The following is a 17,396-nucleotide window of genomic DNA, read 5'->3' on the forward strand; positions in this document are numbered from 1 at the left end:
GCCTGATATGCCGGCGTGATTCTTTATGGGACGCGGTCAAATAGCTGTTTTCGGTAGACGGTCAACCGTGAAGAGCTGGCTCGATGAAAATGAGAGGGCGTGGATCGCTCTTTGATCTATGTGATCTAACCCTTTTTTTTTTCTTGTAATTCTTGTTTCTGAGACGGATTTGTATGATGTGGATATTGACATGTGGCAATATTGTAATTTTTAATAATAGAATTTTTGATAATAGACATTTTTCTGAGACGGATTTATTTGTACACTTGATGTGGACATTGATATGTTGCAATATTGTAATTTTTGATAATAGACATTTTTTCTGAGATGGATTTATTTGGTTACCTGATGTGTGGACATTGATGTGTTGCAACATAGTAATTTTTGATAATAGACATTTTTTCTGAGATAGAGTTATTTGGTTACCTGATGTGTGGACACTGACTTGTTGCAGCATTGTAACTTTTGATAATAGAAATTTTTACATTCAGTCAAGAGTTACATGTTTATTAGATCTTGCAGAAAGGTATTTTTGTAAAAATGCAATTTATGATTTTATAATAAATTACAAGTATAAAATTTTGTATTATATTGAGACCACTTTGAAGGTGGTTTCACTTTGTACAATTTTATTTCATGATATGGGTATATCATTATTATGGCTGAAAACATAGTTTACATTATTTAAAACATGTCAGTGATCATTTTGAAGATGATTTGACTTTTTACAATTTTATTTCTTGACATGAGTATATCATTATTATGGTTGGAAACATAGTTTACATTATTTAAAACATGTCAGTGATCATTTTGAAAATGATTTGCCTTTTTACAATTTTATTTCTTGACATGAGTATATCATTATTATGAATGGAAGCATAGTTTACATTATTCAAAACATGTCAGTGATCATTTTGAAGATGATTTGCCTTTTTACAATTTTATTTCTTGACATGAGTATATCATTATTATGAATGGAAGCATAGTTTACATTATTCAAAACATGTCAGTGATCATTTTGAAGATGATTTGACTTTTTACAATTTTATTTCTTGACATGAGTATATCATTATTATGAATGGAAGCATAGTTTACATTATTCAAAACATGTCAGTAATCATTTTGAAGATGATTTAACTTTATACAAATTTATTTCATGATATGAGTATATCATTATTATGAATGGAAGCATAGTTTACATTATTCAAAACATGTCAGTAATCATTTTGAAGATGATATGACTTTATACAACATTATTTCATGATATGAGTATATCATTATTATGAATGGAAACATAGTTTACATTATTTAAAATATGTCACTACTGTAATAAAATTATAAGTATAATAAAGTACAATAAAGTCAATAAATCACATGAAAAATTGTTTACTTCATTACAGATACAATACCATTTTTTTATACCACATACAGTACATAAACCATACTCCACATACTAATAATAACAGTCTCTAATGACCCACATGATTCTAACACTTGTACCACAAGTTGCAGAGTACACGTTGTTTTTATTGCATAAAAGAAAATAATTTCTTTGTAACACGATACCTCCTTCAATTATCTATAATTGCAATCGCTCGTAAAGGGTAGTTTCAATCGGAAAAATCGTATACCTATATTCGGTTGGATGATTTATAGCTGTACAAGCGATAATTATCGCGACGGTGTGAATCGTGGCTCGACTCGAGATAATGTTCCGCTCGAAAAACTGGATAACTTAATGTAGGCGAGCGAAAGCCGGGAGAAATTTTATAAACACTCGTATTAATCGTTGATCGATTAAGAGACGCGTGAATCTAGGAGAAAGTCATTATCGATTTTCAGTTTCACAAAACGACATAGAAAGTTACAAAAGTTTATCTTTTTACGGTAAAATGACCATCGAGCGCAACTTCGTGCAGGAAATATCCTGGTGTTTCCTTCACGTTGCCGTAATCTACTTTTATCGTTAATTGCTGCTCGTAACTGCTATGATTCAAAGTTTTTCGGTACAAATACCTTGTTTAAATAATTTCGATTATAGGTTACGGCTTATTAAAATTATTAAAGTAAGCATATATGACGAAGCCCTTCAAAATTTATATCAATTAATTAATTTAAAAATTTACGATTTTAAATTTGAATATTTTTATAATTTAGAGATTTTACAATTTTGAACGATGAGTTAAATATCCAATAAAGTTTAATTCATAATTATACTTTCTTCAAGTTATTACATTTATTAATTCAAAATTATATCCTCTTTAAGTTTAATTCTCTTTATGTCGTTTTGTTCAAATATTTGCATTAATTATTTTAACTAATTTTATTAAGTAAATAATTTCATTTATATTTAGTTAAATAGTGACGTAGATGCCTAAGAATCTACTAAATTTAGAAATATAGAGATCCAGTGAAACCCACACATTTAACCATCAATATCAATCAGAATATCATATATTACAACAAAAATAAAAAAAGCAACGATAGTTAATGTTCCTCCAAAGCAATAATTTTGTCGCAGATTAATAAAATTGCACGGCGAGCTCGATAGCCGAAGGTGAACGTCGTCCAACAATAAATTGCAATAAAAAGGAAAGCACTTTACCACGTTCGTATCAAAGTTGATTTTATGCTTAGTCAAGTGATTTAGCGAGCTGTCGGAATTTTTTCGACGTCGTAATCGCGACCGGATGCGCCGCATTTACTCGCGTTCGACTCGACAGCAACGAGAAGAGCATAGCCGTTTTCACGCGAGCTCCCGTACACGCTTCGCCCCGGAAAAATGCGCTGTACAGTCAGTAACAAATGTAGCTTACCTAGGGAAAATCTGACAATTAAATTGGAAGAGGTCCTTCACTCGTTCGTTTTTAGAAAAATCAAAATTTATAGGTGGATTCAAGATTAGAGGATTCGAGATTTGGGTATGTGGGGGTCTATTGATATCTGGGGATTTGGAAGTTTAGAAATATAGGAAGTTGTGCAAGTAGGGGTTTCGGAGACACAGGAATTTGTGGATGTAGGGATTTGGAAACGTACGAATATAAATACTGAAATATGGAGGTTTAGGGATTTAGCGATTTATGAAGGTAGGAATTGAATTGGTTTGGAAGACAAGGATTTGAGGATGTAGGGGTTTGGGGATGTAGGAATTTACGGACGTAGGAATTTGATGATCTAGGAATTTGGGGATGTAGAAATTTGAGGATGTAGGGGTTTGGGGATGTAGGAATTTGGGGATGTAGGAATTTACGGACGTAGGAATTTGATGATCTAGGAATTTGGGGATGTAAAAATTTGGGGATGTAGGAATTTGGGGACGTAGGAATTTGGTGATCTTGGAATTTGGGCATGTGGGAATTTGGGGACGTAGGAATTTGGGGATGTAGAAATTTGGTGATCTTGGAATTTGGGAATGTGGGAATTTGGGGACGTAGGAATTTGGGGATGTAGGAATTTGGGGACGTAGGAATTTGGTGATCTTGGAATTTGGGAATGTAGGAATTTGGAGACGTAGAAATTTGGTGATCTTGGAATTTGGGAATGTGGGAATTTGGGGACGTAGAAATTTGGTGATCTTGGGATTTGGGGATGTAGGAATTTGGTGATCTTGGAATTTGGGAATGTGGGAATTTGGGAATTTGGGGACGTAGGAATTTGGTGATCTTGGAATTTGAGAATGTAGGAATTTGGGGATGTAGGAATTTGGAGACGTAGAAATTTGGTGATCTTGGAATTTGGGAATGTGGGAATTTGGGGACGTAGGAATTTGGGGATGTAGGAATTTGGGGACGTAGGAATTTGGTGATCTTGCAATTTGGGAATGTAGGAATTTGGAGACGTAGAAATTTGGTGATCTTGGAATTTGGGAATGTGGGAATTTGGGGACGTAGAAATTTGGTGATCTTGGGATTTGGGGATGTAGGAATTTGGTGATCTTGGAATTTGGGAATGTAGGAATTTGGGAATGTGGGAATTTGGGGACGTAGGAATTTGGGGATGTTGGAATTTGGGGACGTAGGAATTTGGTGATCTTGGAATTTGAGAATGTAGGAATTTGGGGATGTAGGAATTTGGAGACGTAGAAATTTGGTGATCTTGGAATTTGGGAATGTGGGAATTTGGGGACGTAGAAATTTGGTGATCTTGGGATTTGGGGATGTAGGAATTTGGTGATCTTGGAATTTGGGAATGTAGGAATTTGGGGACGTAGGAATTTGATGATCTTGGGATTTGGGAATGTAGTAATTTGTGGCTTTAGGATTTTGGGGACGTCGAAAATTGTTGATGCAGAAATAAATGTATTAAAAACTTGCCAGGTTCACATATATATAGTTATTTAAAGGAAAGCTACGTTGCACCCGAGTGTACTTAGCCGCGGCATGTGGTGTATGTGATATGCACTTATACGGCTGGATCGGGGCACACGTGGGCACACTACATGCACTTTTTTTATTTCTCTCCTGTCTCCACACCCTGTTCTCTCTTCTCCGCTCCTGGAACAGTCTGTTGACGTATAACGGGTGACACTTTTGGAATCCCTTCCAAATTCGAACATTATAATTACACTTCCAAAGCAACATTTTTATTAACAGGCCTTTACTTACACTTTTTAATAATTAACCATTGCAATCTTAATTTTATCACTAATTATTTCTTCTTGATCGTCAAGTATCACGGTATATTATCAAATAAGTAACATCTGTCTTTGTAAAATTAAATCGTATCTTTTCCTCTTAGAACCAGATAAAAAAAATAGTTCTAAAGAATTTTTACTATGAGTACGTATTAGATATATAAAAATGAAAATTAATTTAAATTTGAAACCAACTGAACATAAAATATCTTAACAAAATTTATTCTTCTATATATTCTACATGAAACATTCTACATGAAACAATTTCAAATTTGATCAAACACGATAGAATTAGTAACACGTTTCTGCTAACTATCGCATTAAAATTTTATTTGATCAAATTTTCAACATTTTTACTCAGTTCAAATAAACCTTGTCAAACCTTGTCTCTAAAAATACCCACAAAGAAGCACTAAAAGAAAAATAAAACGATCAACCATAAAAACCCCGTATCACGATAATGTTTTTAAATAATCCATCCGAAGTTGTACCGAAAGCGAACTCGCTATTTTATTGCACCATAAATATCATCCCGCTCTTAGGGAGCGTATAAAGTCGTTCGCAAATTGATATTTAATAGCTCTAACGCGTTCAACGACGATGCGTTACACTTCTGTATACTTGATGTCCCAATATTAATTACTGTCAGCGATTTTTTCTTGGGTACATCGGTTTCTGCCAGTTCTGACTAATAATAATGGCTACATTCGCGGCGCGTAGCCGTTTCGAGTAGTTTAGCAATATTCTTAATATTCACCCGGTGACCTTTTACTTCTGTTCGGAAGCGTGGGTCTCTGATTAATTGTGAGCAGATTATTTATATCGAATCGTGCGTGAGAAGAGTTTTAATGGGCTGGGTTATGTCAGAAACGCATTTTCGTTGTGTAATTGCTCCTTCAGGCGTATCAAACTTGCTCACCCGAGATAGATGCTGCTAATCATTAAAATAATACTGTCTACTTTCTTTTCTTTGCGATCGTAATTTTTAACACTGAAATTTTTATTATTGTTATAGGAATTTTACAATTTTTAATATTTTTACTAGGGAATTTTTAAATGGAAGGATTTTGGGATATTGGGATTTTTGGGATTTTGAGATTTCTGGGATCTGGGGATTTTTGGGATCTAGGGATTTCTGGGATTTGGGGATTTGTGGAATCTAGGGATTTCTCGGATTTGGAGATTTGTGGGATCTTGGGATTTCTGAGATTTGGGGATTTGTAGGATCTTGGGATTTTGGAATTTAGGGATTTTTGTGATCTAGAGATTTCTGGGATTAAGAGATTTGTGGGATTTGGGGATCTAGAGATTTTTGGAATCTAGGGATTTGTGAAATCTGGGGATTTTGGGATCTAGAGATGTTTGGGATTTAGGGATTTCTGGGATCTTGGGATTTTTGGGATCTAGGGATTTCGGGGTATTGGAATTTTGGGATCTTGGGATTTTTGGGATCTTGGGATTTTTGGGATCTAAGGATTTCGGGGTCTTGGAATTTTGGGATCTACGGATTTCGGGGTTTTAGAATTTTGGGATCTTGGAATTTTTGGGATCTAGGGATTTCTGTGATCTTAGCATTTTTGGGACTTAGAGATTTTAGAATATAGGGATTTTTGTATACGAAAATTTCGAAATATTGAGATTTTGGAACATTCGAATTTTGAAATCTAGGAAATCTTGTATCTTGGGATTTTTTTGGTAAGGTGCTTTTGGGGTTTAGGGATATTGGAATCTAAGTATTTTTGATATCTAGTGATTTTGGAATCTAGGGATTTCGTTGTATAGAGACCTTGAACGTAACTAGTTTGGAATATTGGAATTTAGAGTTATATTTGGTAGTATGGAAAGTAGAGAACAGTGCTCTTAAAATATAATTTTGGCATACAAAAATCTGGAGATATAATTTTGACATACAGAAAGCTGGAGATTTACTGTTCTAGATATATTAAAATTTTCCCAAATATAATTTTATAGATTTATCTGGAGATCTCGGTATTTAGACCTACTGATCTAAATACATGAAAATATAATTATCCATGAATCTCGTCAATGAAATTTGTACATTTAGAAATGTATTAACACAAGAACCTACTTCTATAGAATACTAGAGATGTGCAGATCTTCAAACTCTTGTGTGCAGATCTATATTGTCAGTAAAACACATATGAACGTTTCTCTTCTATAGCAGGAATATAAAAATTGAAATGGCCATGGTTTTCAAAGCGATAACCAGAATATATTGCGAATGATCGCGGATAAAAAGCGAACGGAAATTGATAAACGTAAATGTAAATGTTTAGCAGGTGCTCGTCGAGCTAACGAACCGAAGACCATATTTGGTAGCTGTACCCCGAAGCAGATGCGCGCAATGAAAGCTTGAATGGTCAATTCTATTTAATTATTTAACGACATCGTTTGTTCCAGGCTATCACGATGCGTTTATTCAAACGGCAAACCTGTAACACCAGTCCTCAACTAGTTTCGGCCACCCCGTTATCTCAGGATGGCAGCGTGCCTTTGACGGTGGTGGACGAAAATTCTAATCAGAGTGGCAAAATACCCGAGAACGAGAACGACGGATCGAGAGGAGATTGCACGAAAGAAAATTCCAGCGATAAACCTTCTTCGTCGCAGTCTTGCGTGTCGAATCGTAAAGGTGAGTTGATCACTGAGCAAAAAATGAATAGCGTATTAAATATGGCTTGCGTCGCAGGAATTTCAACATGGGGAAGGAAAGTGGGTCGAAGATGGGATCAGCTGAAGAGATCGGACAGCTCCGAACTGCTTTCGGTTTCGGGTAGACGGAGACGATGGAGTCCCAATCCTAAAGGCACCGGCGACGACAATGAAAATGTAAATTCAATTATAATATCTTAATCAGTAAGAGTTTCAAAGAATCATCTTTTAGTGTTTAACATCCAACTGAGAAAATTTGATGAGGCTAATTTAACTCAGCCTGATATCACTTTTTGATGCCACTAGTTTCACATATGTATGCATAGTCATTCTAATTATTGCTAACATTATCGTTACTATTAACTTGCAACGTATCAACATCATTAATATTATTATTACATTTGATGTAATCCAATGTGTGTTAAATTACTGCATTGAGGAATGTCAGAGCTAAAGAAATGATCACATATGGCTATCAATTACTTAAATATTTGCTCACACGTAAGTGTACGAATGACGTGTTGAATAAATAATATAATAATTCCCAGGGTGCCATCGGATCGCCAGAATTACCAAAGCCAAAGAGAATATCCAGGGTGGAATCGTTACGAAACCTGTTCAGAGGTAGCGAGAGAAATAACAATTTTCTTAGCGGTGACGCGTCAAGGAATGTGACGATTCAGGAAGAAGACGTCACTTGCATCGGCCATTATCCCATGGAGAAAGCCCTAAGCGAGGGTGCGATAAAGAACGTGCCTTTCAGAATCAGCATGGATGACAGTCGATTGAATCGTGGAACTCTTCTGCACGAGAAGAAGAAGCAACTCAGTCGCAGTATACAGGACCTCCAGGAACAGCAACGCGTTCTTGACTACATCTTAAAGAACCAGAGTATGCTAAAAACGCAGGAAGGTACTACCTTTGCGAAGGAGACCTTGAACAAGGTTAGAAGATTGAGTCCTAACAGAACCACTGCGGATGGAAGTAAAAGCCATGGTTCTACGCAGACGAAGGATTTCTTCAGCAATCAACTCAATAATATCAAGAGGAATTTGTTTAGTTCAAGGTCAACTGAATGCGACAGGTGAGTTGTTTAAAATAATCTTAATACCTTGCTGGTGTGTTGCTAAGGTATTAATATTATTAAGGGTGTTATTAAGATATCAATAAAATTGATACCAATTTAAAATATTTTGCAGAGCGGAGACTCAGAGACCTTGTCCGACGACCGGTTTGGAGGACCTGATGAACAACCTGCGACTAGGCTGTGACGAAAGCGGGTACGACTCTGACAGCACCCGTGCTGGAGCAGACTCTCCAGACAGCGAGCAATCTGTGCCAGCTATGTTGAAACCCCGTAGCTTTTCCATAACCTCCGACGACTACCACGGTGTGGATTTATCCCTGCCTGCCAACACCCCGAAGGAAAGAGACGAGCCGAGCGAGACCAACGAGAACGAGGCTCCCTGTCTGGATGACACCGTGGTAATCGACAGCAACGTACTCAATGAGTCGATAGAAACGAATACTACTGCCTTGGTATCCGACGGCGATGACACTTTCGAAGAGTATTCGCAGTTCCGCGACAACTGCGTGCCTCAGCAAGTCAAACCCGAAAACACCTTGAGGAGATGCGAGACTCCGTCCAAAGCTGCCAGCGACCTTGAGGCGAGAATACCGTCCACTTCAGGGAGCAACGAGGTCAGTAGGATACCTACGAAGAGGTTCGCCAGATCGGAGCCACTTTCGCAGGCAGTAAAGCTGCAGAAGGAGCCGAGGATATCGCAGATTCCCCTCAGATCTCGGAAGCACACGCACTCGAGTACTCTGAACCTACTGGAGAACGCTGCTTCTCCTTGCAAGGATAGTCCACCAGCCACGAAGATCAACTCGACGATCAGCAACACCGTGCAGTACTACAGCCCGAAGAGGACCAGGTCCAGTATCGAGCCCGACGACTGCGACGTCAACAACAGAAACAAGATAAAGAAGTCCACGAAGATGGAGCATCCTCTTCCGACCCCTGCGAAGACCCTGGTGCGTCGGGAGCTGAAGACCATGAAGCTGACCGTAGATAAACCTGGGAGTCTAGGAATCTCCGTGGAGAGGAGGGAAGCTGTCAGACCTTTCTACGTGATCTCCAAGATGAACGTCAACGGGGAGGCAGCGAAGTCGAAGCAGTTTCGCATAGGGGACGAAATCGTCCGCGTTTGTGGACGCAGGTTGAGGGGAATGTCCATCGCGGAGGCGAGGAACGCCCTGAAGAACTGTCTGGGCACTGTCGAGCTGCAGATAGCGAGGGAACCGACCTTCACCTTCGGGGAAGAGTTGGGTGACACCTGGGGAGACATTCTAGTGCGAACCAGAAGCGACTCTGCTGTGTGGACGTTGAAGGAGAAGGATGTTTCCGCTTCCGTCGACGATAAGGACAATAAGGTGGCGAAGGACGAGGCTAACTTGTCCATCAGCAGCATGGACTCCGAGACGAATTCCAAGAAGGACTCGGATCAAAAGATGACTGGTATGAGGAAGTTCTACGTGGTACGAAAACGAGCCACCACTCTCGTCTGTCCTCGAAGAGCAACCAGTCTGTCGATGGATCTGCTGACAATTACACTGGACAAGGGTGCCTCGAAGAAGTTGGGTTTCTCCATCGTTGGAGGCTCCGATAGCAACAAAGGATCCATGGGTATTTTCGTGAAGGACATCATAGCCGGTGGCCAAGCTGCAGAAGAGGGCACTCTGAAAGTTGGAGATGAGATTCTGGCGATCAATGGAATATCGATGGATGGGTTGACTCATGCCAAGGCGCTGCAGACTTTTAAGGCCGCCAAGGCTGGGAAGATGGTCCTACATGTGGGCAGAAGAGACCCGACACATAAACGGTTGGGTTACAAGAGATAGATACCGGTGACGGTAACTTTGGGTTAGTTCTATGGTGCTTTGCTTTATTAACATTTTGCTTAATGCTGATTCTTGCTTATGGGGCTGATGTGAGGGTTGAGGTTAGGCTTATTTAACTTTGTTATGGATCTTCTGATAGATGGATCTAGAGGGTGATGTTACAATGGTTAAGATGGTGAACTAGTTAAGATTTGGTTACCATATTTGCTTTTACTTGCAACAAATTTCTATTACGAAACTAATCTATTATTATTGCTGTGATAACTCTTGCTTGTGGGGTTGATGGTCTTCTTGAGACTCTGATGCTTTCAGAGTCTAAGTGCTAACGAAGTTAGGGTCTAATTTTAAAATAACTAAGATGGCGACTCATCAGTTAGAAAATATCGAATATAAAATTAATATGGTTTGCTTCAGATTTTAGATGAATAATTGTGACAGCTACTATAATGCTTATGGGTGGATTTGAACGAATGATTTTAACCATAAAATAACTAAGATGGAGGATGCATTAAACTCGCTTATTATAGAATACTAAAAAAATGATTAATTTTATCTCCTACAAATATTAATAAAAAATGAATATTACTTTGTTACAGATACATTATTCAATCAAAATCGTACGATTGTCTGGACAAACTAATGGAGACCGGAGTCGAATGAAGAGAATCAGTCATTAAAATTACACTTGTCATGGCTCAGAAAATGATGTACATATTTCGCGTAGAGTTTAAGTCACGTTGTTTACGACTCACGATTTAATTTTTGTAAATTCACGAATGCATTTCTTTCTCGATTGATACGTAATCAACGTGTTCGCTGTATAATATGTCATTGGTTTAGATTTAATTAAGGCAATTGTGATATCGGTTAACTATTTTTACCAAGAAGCTGTACTTCAGTTTTCGTTTCGAACTTAATGAGATTAAACGACCTTATAATTTCACCGATGTACCAGAAAATTTTGCTTAAGTTCGATTAACTGCAATATACGTGATGGAAATATGAAGAACGTGTTTCGAGAAGATATTCAGTTTTTATCCAAAGGACTTTCATGGGCTTTCATGTATATTGTAAATTCGTGTTTGTGTTAATAATTACAATAAAATTGTACATAGTCATGTCCCGTTAGATGTAGAACGCTAACAAGCTGGACTATGGCTATTTAGTTGGACGTAGTTCGGAGTTAACGTATGTTTCGTTGTGAAATATATTTTTGTTTGATGACGAACTACACGAGAAATGGAGTGGATTAACTTATACGAGTACTCGCCATTTACTCACTACCCAATTTAAAGAGTAAGAGTAGTATTTAGTTGATTAATACTTTTGAGCTACTGAGACTGACATCCAGAATGTCTACCTGAGAAATGCTGTGATATTCATTGTAGTCGCATTAGCTGGTATCGTACAAATTGTATTTAAAATAAATCTGGTTTGTTAATAAACGGTCATCGTTAATTTGCTTTCAGTGTTTTATAACTTTTAACAGCCTTTTAGATCTTCCCTTTTAAAGACATTTTTTCAGAAAAGAGGTATAACTCGCAATAACACGCATTGTGCTTGATTTATAACAGACACTTTTGAATAAATAAAATTTTGTGAATGATTTTAAATAATTTTTACAATAAATTTTTACCATTGCAATTTTCTATATTACCGTTGTTATATTACCATTATAATTACCATTATATTATATTAGTATTATATTACCATTATAATTTTCTATATTTTTCTAAGTTTCATTCTTGTACGCTGTTTGAAATTCAAATTTACGCGCGCTTTCAAGGAGTGACGTCATCGAACGAGTGGCGCCATCTCTCCGGCGAACAGGGTGAACTACACGTATTTGAGACACCACATTCATTAGTTCCAACTTTTCACCGCTAGATGTCCCAGGAGTTCAAGTTTCTCGCTCTAGAGTTGATGTTTGGACCTCTAGCGGCGGAAATAGGAACTAATGAACGTGGTGTTACAAATACGTGTAGTTCACACTGTTCGCCGGAGAGATGGCGCTAGTTGTACTTTCGAAAACATGCTCCGCCATCTAGCGGTGGAAAGTAGGAACTAACGAAACTACAGTTCCAAAAGTGTGTAGTTCACCCGCTTCGCAGGAGAGATGGCGCCACTTGTTCTATTTTTTTTTTTAATATTGATTTTATTGATTAATATGCAATGGATATAAATGATTATTGAAATATAAGAACAAATTTGGTTTTCCTTGCAGTTTTTTATTTTTCAGTTCATGCATTTGATGGTAATATATACTCAAACATAACTGCAGTTTCCCAGGGCAAGCGTACATAATCGAACACCCTGTTGACAAACGTGATAGTCTCTGATAGGCAAAGCGAGGGTTTCATCCAGAAGTTTCAGAATCTTCAAATAAGAGCTTAATGCTTCCACATGTTTTCCATCTTCTAGATTGTTAGAGGCAACTCTGAAAAGTGAATCGGTATCCTGCAATGCCTTTAAACCTTTCAAAATGTTTGTATTTTTCCCACACTTCGGACATCTGATCATGAACTCGTTCGTATCGGTTTTCACGGGTAGAATGTTTCCACATTCTCGTCCAGTGTCACATTTGAATCTGAAAATGAAGTGTGATTAGTAGAATAGTAAAAAGTTGTACTATTAAATTCTTTACGTTTTGTAAGTTTGAATATTTTTTAAAATAAATGATGAGTTGAAGAACCTTAGAATTGTTGGGTCGATGTCGTCCAAAAGGGGCCAATGACCGACGCAAGCTTCACAATTACAGTCGAACCAATATTGCCATCTCAGAGTCCTTTTCCGTTCAGCTTCAGGGGACATGGTAAAAATTGGACCATAATTTTCTGATATTTCTTCTCCCGCCGCGATTGAACGGATCGCTCGTACAACCATAGTAGTTCCGATAAAATATCTATATATTTATAATTACATAATATTATATCTATAATCATCTTCAAAATATCTTGGCTTATAAAAGCACACTAATTGAATGGCAAAGTATGCTAATTGAATGGCTATTAAAATTGTTTGAATTTATAATAAATGACTTAATCATACAGATCTATAATAATACAGTTTAAATAAATTATAATAAACAATTCATAATACCAGTAAAACGTTCCTACATGTAATAATATTACTTAATTTGTAATCTATGACATTGCACTGTACAAACATTTTATCAGTAATTAAATTAGATGTAATCGAACGCACCTGATGACACCAGGATTACATGAATGGTTAAATAACGCTATTGTCGGGAAGAGACCACCGCCTATGAAGGTGCTTTTAGCTTTTGCTAAGGTTTTTTCGCCTCTTGGTATTGTTAATTCTGATATCTAAAATATTTTTACAAAGAATAATATTTTACAAAATAACATTTTCTATTACTTGATTATATTTGATTTTAATTATGAAGCATATGATTTATGAAGCGTAGAATTTTTATAAGGTGTACCTCATGAGCATTGAATTGCAGTAACATTAAACCATGTAAAATTAAACTTCCTATAAATAATTCATCTTCAGATGGTTTCGCTTCGGCTGTATCCGGAGTTTTCACATTTTCAGGGAAATATCGACTTAATTTCAATAGCCTCAATAACCAGACGGCTATGTACGTTCTGTGAAGCATGTCTTCATCAGTTCTTTCGTCTTCGTGAGTCACTACACATAAAAACAGCAGAATATTTAATATATCTACCTGTACTTATAACACTAGTTTTATTAAATAAAGACTGGGGATAATAAAGACCAGAATAAAGACTGCGTAGAGAATAATGTATAACTTCATTGAAAATAAAAAATTCGAATCAATTTTGATTTGAAGATTTTCATTAAAAATTATGCATTTCATTTTGACAATAATATCAGTTGATTACCTAAACCATAATAGGCTTCGAAATCGTCAGATCGGTAAGGCCTTTGCTGAGTAATTTCGAATCTACCCTTCGTAGATTTTAACTTATCCTTTAATTTAATGAATTCTTCGAAGGATCGCTGGGTGATCGCCCTTAAAGCTAAGAAACACGTGACAGATGTTTTCGACATCCACAAACTAGGTAACACTGCGCATTCGCTTTCGTGGATTTTTGCGTCTGCATCTCTGCAGGAAGTACTGCAATACGCTAGGTAACTGCATACTTGACATTTGGATGGTATTGGTACGAATATCTTGTTCATGCAGAGATGACAGTGAGTAAGCCTGAAATGAAATTGTTAAATTTCTAATTTTTTATTTGTTTGAATTCTCAAAATTCCGAACTCTCAAACTCCCAAACTCTCAAATCTCCAAATTCTCAAAATTTCCAAACTCACAAACTCCTAAATTCTCAAACACCAAATTCTGAAATTTTCCAAATTCTCAAACCCCAAATTATGAAAATTTCTAAACTCTCAAATTCCCAAATTCTCAAACCCTCAAATTTTGAAATTTCCAAACTCTCAAATCTCCAAATTCTCAAAATTTCCAAATTCTCAAACTCCCAAATTCTCAAATCCCACATTCTGAAATTTTCCAAACTCTCAAACCCCAAATTCTGAAATTTCCAAACTCTCAAACTTCCAAATTCTCAAAATTTCCAAACTCTCAAACTCCCAAATTCTCAAACCCCACATTCTGAAATTTTCCAAACTCTCAAACCCCAAATTCTCAAAATTTCCAAACCCTCAAACTCCCAAATTCTGAAATTTTCCAAACTCTCAAACCCCAAATTCTGAAATTTCCAAACTCTCAAACCCCAAATTCTCAAAATTTCCAAACTCTCAAACTCCCAAATTCTCAAACCCTCAAATTTTGAAATTTCCAAACTCTCAACCTTCCAAATTCTCAAAATTTCCAAACTCTCAAACTCCCAAATTCCCAAACCCCAAATTCTGAATTTTTCCAAACTCTCAAACCCCAAATTCTCAGAATTTCCAAACTCTCAAACTCTCAAATTTTGAAATTTTCAAACTCTCAAACTTCCAAATTCTCAAGTCCCCAAACTCAAATTCTCGACCCTCCAAATTTCCAACCTTCTCCAATCCCAAATCACCAAATCCCCAGATACACAAATTTCCGAATTTCCAAATCTTCAAATCCTTGACTCCCAAACACTCGAATCACCAAAACTCTCAAACTTCCAGAATCTCAAATCCCCACAAATTGGTTTACAAAATGAACAACAATCTTCCCAAATAAATCAAAGAATAATATCAAAATTAAATATAAATCGCACCTGTATTCCGCCAATATAAACGAACAATGTGGTTTCTCTACCACAAGTATTTCACCAGGCTCGATGTTCCTAGTAGCGACAGCGTGTCTCCCTATATCGCCACCGTCGTTTCTTATAGTAACAGCTTTACTACAAGACAGAAACAAAGGATTGCCATCCTCGATCTTCGGACACGATCTCTTAGATCCATCAATTTTATCCTTCTTCAGGTTCATCTTGTTCGACTTCTGCGCGATTTGATTACCCTTCTCCATCACAGCGAGCATCACCCTCATATCAGCCTCCAGCTTCTGCTTCTTCTCGAAGGGTAACTTCGCGTCGTCTAGAGATTTCAAAGCTTTTCTAAATGCTACTATTGCTTCGTCGTGTCTTTTTAAACCGAGCAAACATCTGGCTCGTCTTTCTTCTAGTTTGTAGAGCAGTTCTTTTGGATAACCAACTCGTATAGCTTCTTCTACGTCCGTCAGAGCTTCGCGGTGCTTTTCAAGATGGTAGAGCGTTGCTGAACGATTTGCCAGTATTACGCCCAAATCTGAGGAATTAATATTGGAGTGAAATTTATTTTGTTTTTAAGTGAAGTTGGGGATGTAGGGATGGGTTTTTGAGATATAGACGTATTGTGGAGGATATGTGTAGGAATGTTGGGAATGTGGATATATTTGATATTTAGACATGTGGAGGATGTAGGTATACTAGGAATATAGGGATTTGGGAGATGTAGAGTCATTAGAAATGTAGTGATATAGGAGATATAGGGTTATGAAGAATATTAGAGTTCAGCGATGTGGATGTTAGGTAGAAATAAAGATGATATGTGAAGAGACGTATATAGATGATATGTGAATATAGATGATGTGTAGATAGAGGGTTATAGATGATATGTGGATATGGATGATGTGTAGTTAGAAGGTTATAGATGATATGTGGATATCGATGATGTGTAGATAGAGAGTTACAGATGATATGTGGACATAAGGACATACGTAAGTGACATAGGTGACGTAGATGTCACACATGACATAGGTACTTCAGATGATATAGCTGATACACACGTGTCACATGATATATATGATACAAATGTGTCACAGGTAACATATGAACATAGACATACAGAGGTACATCAAAAAAACTAAAATGAAAATTCAACAATATTATTACTTCCCCTACATTACTGACAGAGATTTTAAAAGGGTACCTTCTTTAGGTGCCAGAAGAACAGCATTCGAATAAGTTTCCAGTGCCTTCACAAATTCCCCACGTCCAAAATACTTGTTACCGACATCTTTAAGTTGCAGAGCTTTCTCACTGCTCTTCAACATCGCTTCCATCACTTCAAGGGACAGAAGGTGGGTCTCTGGGTATCCCAACAAAAAAGCAATCCTATCCGAATTGTTATCCAGTGATCTGAACTTCTTCATCTCTTGCGGGCTAATTGCACGTTGCAGCTGCGAGAAATTCGCGGCAAAGTAATCACTGATTTCGTTCTCTTCGTCTTTCAACATATTTTATGTATTTTAATTAAACTTGCTGTTCATAGATTTACGATTCAATCACAAATTTGCGAATGTCACAATAATCTGATTTATAGATTTCAATTTTGTGCACAGATTTACGAATATCACAATTATTTATAGTATTTATGTTTACAAAAGGTGTAATTTACGCTGTTTATAATTATGCGATTATTTATAATTGTTTACTATTTATAATTTCCTGGTGATTCATACTCGTTCTGTTTACGAATTCCTTACGATTCGGATGTTCGGCGCACGAATAAAAATTAGAAAGTTTTTGGTACTTCTGAATGAACTGTTCCTTCATTCACAGAGATTTGAAACGTTGCGAAATTTTTTGAGAGTAGTTGCTTTTACAAGTTCTGATTAAACGTGCATCCGAATGACACGTCGACGGTCGACGACACTCGATGCTACTGGCATCGTCTACAGCTACTAAATACTACGTTCGTCTATTTCTGT

At 36.8% G+C, this 17,396-nt stretch overlaps 2 protein-coding genes across 4 annotated transcripts in view; one reads left to right on the top strand and one right to left on the bottom strand.

Annotated features, from left to right (window-relative positions):
• The window catches only part of LOC100876977 (uncharacterized), a 28,695-nt gene extending 17,022 nt beyond the window's left edge, over positions 1-11,673 (top strand). For 2 of the 3 annotated variants that reach the window (XM_012281454.2, XM_076530318.1), the window contains exons 2-6: positions 7,055-7,286; positions 7,344-7,483; positions 7,855-8,390; positions 8,506-10,191; positions 10,807-11,673. In XM_012281454.2, coding sequence (XP_012136844.1) covers positions 7,064-7,286; positions 7,344-7,483; positions 7,855-8,390; positions 8,506-10,191; positions 10,807-10,870 — 2,649 coding nt within the window. In that variant the 5' untranslated portion in view covers positions 7,055-7,063 and the 3' untranslated portion in view covers positions 10,871-11,673. Of the gene's footprint in view, positions 1-7,054; positions 7,287-7,343; positions 7,484-7,854; positions 8,391-8,505; positions 10,233-10,806 lie in introns of all 3 variants that reach the window. The other variant, XM_076530319.1, reaches the window with a different exon arrangement.
• Positions 11,674-12,417: 744 nt separating this feature from the next.
• On the bottom strand, positions 12,418-17,377 carry LOC100881675 (SET and MYND domain containing, class 4, member 3). The gene is made up of 7 exons (XM_003701661.3): positions 16,616-17,377; positions 15,421-15,952; positions 14,083-14,405; positions 13,659-13,867; positions 13,415-13,539; positions 12,903-13,112; positions 12,418-12,797 (listed from the first exon to the last, which is right to left on the bottom strand). The coding sequence occupies exons 1-7, from the start codon at positions 16,920-16,922 to the stop codon at positions 12,476-12,478; spliced, it is 2,028 nt and encodes a 675-aa protein (XP_003701709.1). The 5' UTR covers positions 16,923-17,377; the 3' UTR covers positions 12,418-12,475.
• Between the last annotated feature and the right edge of the window lie 19 nt (positions 17,378-17,396).

This window comes from Megachile rotundata, chromosome 4 (genome assembly GCF_050947335.1).
Source record: "Megachile rotundata isolate GNS110a chromosome 4, iyMegRotu1, whole genome shotgun sequence".
NCBI classification, from domain to species: domain Eukaryota; kingdom Metazoa; phylum Arthropoda; class Insecta; order Hymenoptera; family Megachilidae; genus Megachile; species Megachile rotundata.

Coding starts and splice junctions, on each gene's coding strand:
- LOC100881675 (XM_003701661.3), bottom strand. CDS start 16,922: ATGTTGAAAGACGAAGAGAACGAAATCAGTGATTACTTTGCCGCGAAT. Junction 13,868..14,082: donor CGAAGCCTATTATGGTTTAG/GTAATCAACTGA, acceptor TTTTATGTGTAG/TGACTCACGAAGACGAAAGA. Junction 12,798..12,902: donor ATCGACCCAACAATTCTAAG/GTTCTTCAACTC, acceptor CTTCATTTTCAG/ATTCAAATGTGACACTGGAC.